Source organism: Cyprinodon variegatus, unplaced genomic scaffold (assembly GCF_000732505.1).
Source record: "Cyprinodon variegatus isolate N-32 unplaced genomic scaffold, C_variegatus-1.0 Scaffold1322, whole genome shotgun sequence".
Lineage (NCBI taxonomy): Eukaryota > Metazoa > Chordata > Actinopteri > Cyprinodontiformes > Cyprinodontidae > Cyprinodon > Cyprinodon variegatus.
Window position 1 is genome coordinate 2,996 of NW_015151775.1, and position 1,843 is coordinate 4,838.

Consider the following 1,843-nt stretch of genomic DNA (forward strand, 5'->3'; position numbering starts at 1 on the left):
TTCTTATTCACGAGGCATATTTTGAACTTTAGATTGTTATCTTAAAAAGTAATTAAGTTTGTCTTATTTCTTTGTTTTCTTTGTCTCTCACAGGTCCACCTGGACCACAAGGATTACAAGGACAAAAGGGCGAGTCAAATATGCAGTGTAAGTAAATAACACACCTAGCATAGAGAAGACCATAAAGGCTGCATTGTAATAATGTGGATATATTGTAAAGATAGCATAATTGTTCATAAAGAATATTCTATAGGGTTTTTTTTAACAATATGAACTAATTGGAATGTTCATGATCTAACCTAAATGAAGGCATAGTAAAAAATCAGTTAGTTTATTTGGGACATACAGTTGGAGAAAATTGGTAAAACTGCAAAGTTACTGTGACACGGAGGTTAGAGTGGGTACATATTGTCCATTATTCTAGGAAGAGTTTTATATAATATGTTTTCATTGTCGTTAGTAGCACTAATAAGACGCATAGGACTAAATCTTTCTTAAAACTTTCTTCCACTACAGTGAATGTGCGTCTAGTACCTGGGAGAAACAGAGGAAGAGTGGAAGTCATGCATAATAATGTTTGGGGTACTATCTGCGATGACTCGTTTGACCTTCTGGATGGAAGAGTGATCTGTAAGATGCTAGGGTTCCAGTCTGCTATTCACCACTTCACTGCTGCCCCTGGTAAGCAAACAGGCAATGTTTAAATCTATTAGTAGACAAACTTATTTTTATGTATCAAAACTGAGATACATGTATTTATTTAAAAAATCTATTTTGATTTTGTTGATCTACATGTTGGAGAAGCTCTGATATTTTTATTCCTACACATTCTTTTTAAAACAACTTTAGTTCCTCGTTTTGTAAATCAAAGTTTCTTTTGTAAATATTTTTCTCCTTTGGTATTGGATGCAGTTGTTATGCAACATGTAATCTTGTGTTGCCTGCGATGGACTGGTGACCTGCCCAGGGTGTACCCCACCCCTCGCCCGTAGACAGCTGGAGTTAGGCACCAGCACCTCTCACAACTCCATTCGGGATAAAATGTGTCAGAAAATGGATGGATGGAATGAGCAGAAAGATATCACATATTTTATTGATCTTACAGAACATGGCAGTACATTGATGAGAAATGTAGGAAATCGAAAATAATAAAACCCTATGAAAAGCTCCTCCCAGGAACCAGGCAATAAAAAGCCACTTCCAATATCTTAATTGAAACAACAAACATTTCTTGGGTTCCGATAGAATTGCACTGCTTTATCCAGCATACTAGGTCACTGGGCTAAAGCATAAAGGTTTGTCTGCTAGTTAAAAGATTATATGGTCACACACAAAACTACCAATGATACAGTGCAGGGATTTTCTCATGCCTTTTATTTTGAGGACATTTGTTATAAGGCAAAACCATAGCAGCCTTTCCAACCAGGGCAGCTAATTAAAATATGAAAAGCTAAAGTAATGTTTCAATAACATCCCCAAATTTTAAAACAAAGTTGAGGAGCAGACCATGAAAAGGGAAATGAGAGAAAAGGAACAAATACAACTGAGTACTTCCTAACAGAAGAAATAAGGGAGTTATTAAGTAATAATACTATTAAACCCAATACTGGAAAGATACAGTTTTTACTACCTGTGGCTGCCAGAAGAAGTGTGCTTGGCTGGGCCACCATAACATACTGAAAACTGAATTTATTTTACAAGTGGTTATTTAATCTCTTTTTTTGAATGGTGTTAAGTCTTTTCACACAGTTTGGGAATCACCTTTATACTAATATTTTCAGAAGAGATCGTGTAAAAGTTAGTGGGAAAACAACAGATAAAATATTGTTGTGAAAATGATAAG

At 35.4% G+C, this 1,843-nt stretch overlaps 1 protein-coding gene across 1 annotated transcript in view; it reads left to right on the forward strand.

Moving 5' to 3' along the window:
- The first annotated feature begins 97 nt into the window (after nucleotides 1-97).
- Nucleotides 98-1,843, forward strand: part of LOC107102806 (macrophage receptor MARCO-like) — a 4,008-nt gene continuing 2,262 nt past the window's right edge. Inside the window, exons 1-2 of the mRNA XM_015402242.1 lie at nucleotides 98-147; nucleotides 517-681. Coding sequence (XP_015257728.1) covers nucleotides 141-147; nucleotides 517-681 — 172 coding nt within the window. The 5' untranslated portion in view covers nucleotides 98-140. The remainder of the gene's footprint in view (nucleotides 148-516; nucleotides 682-1,843) is intronic.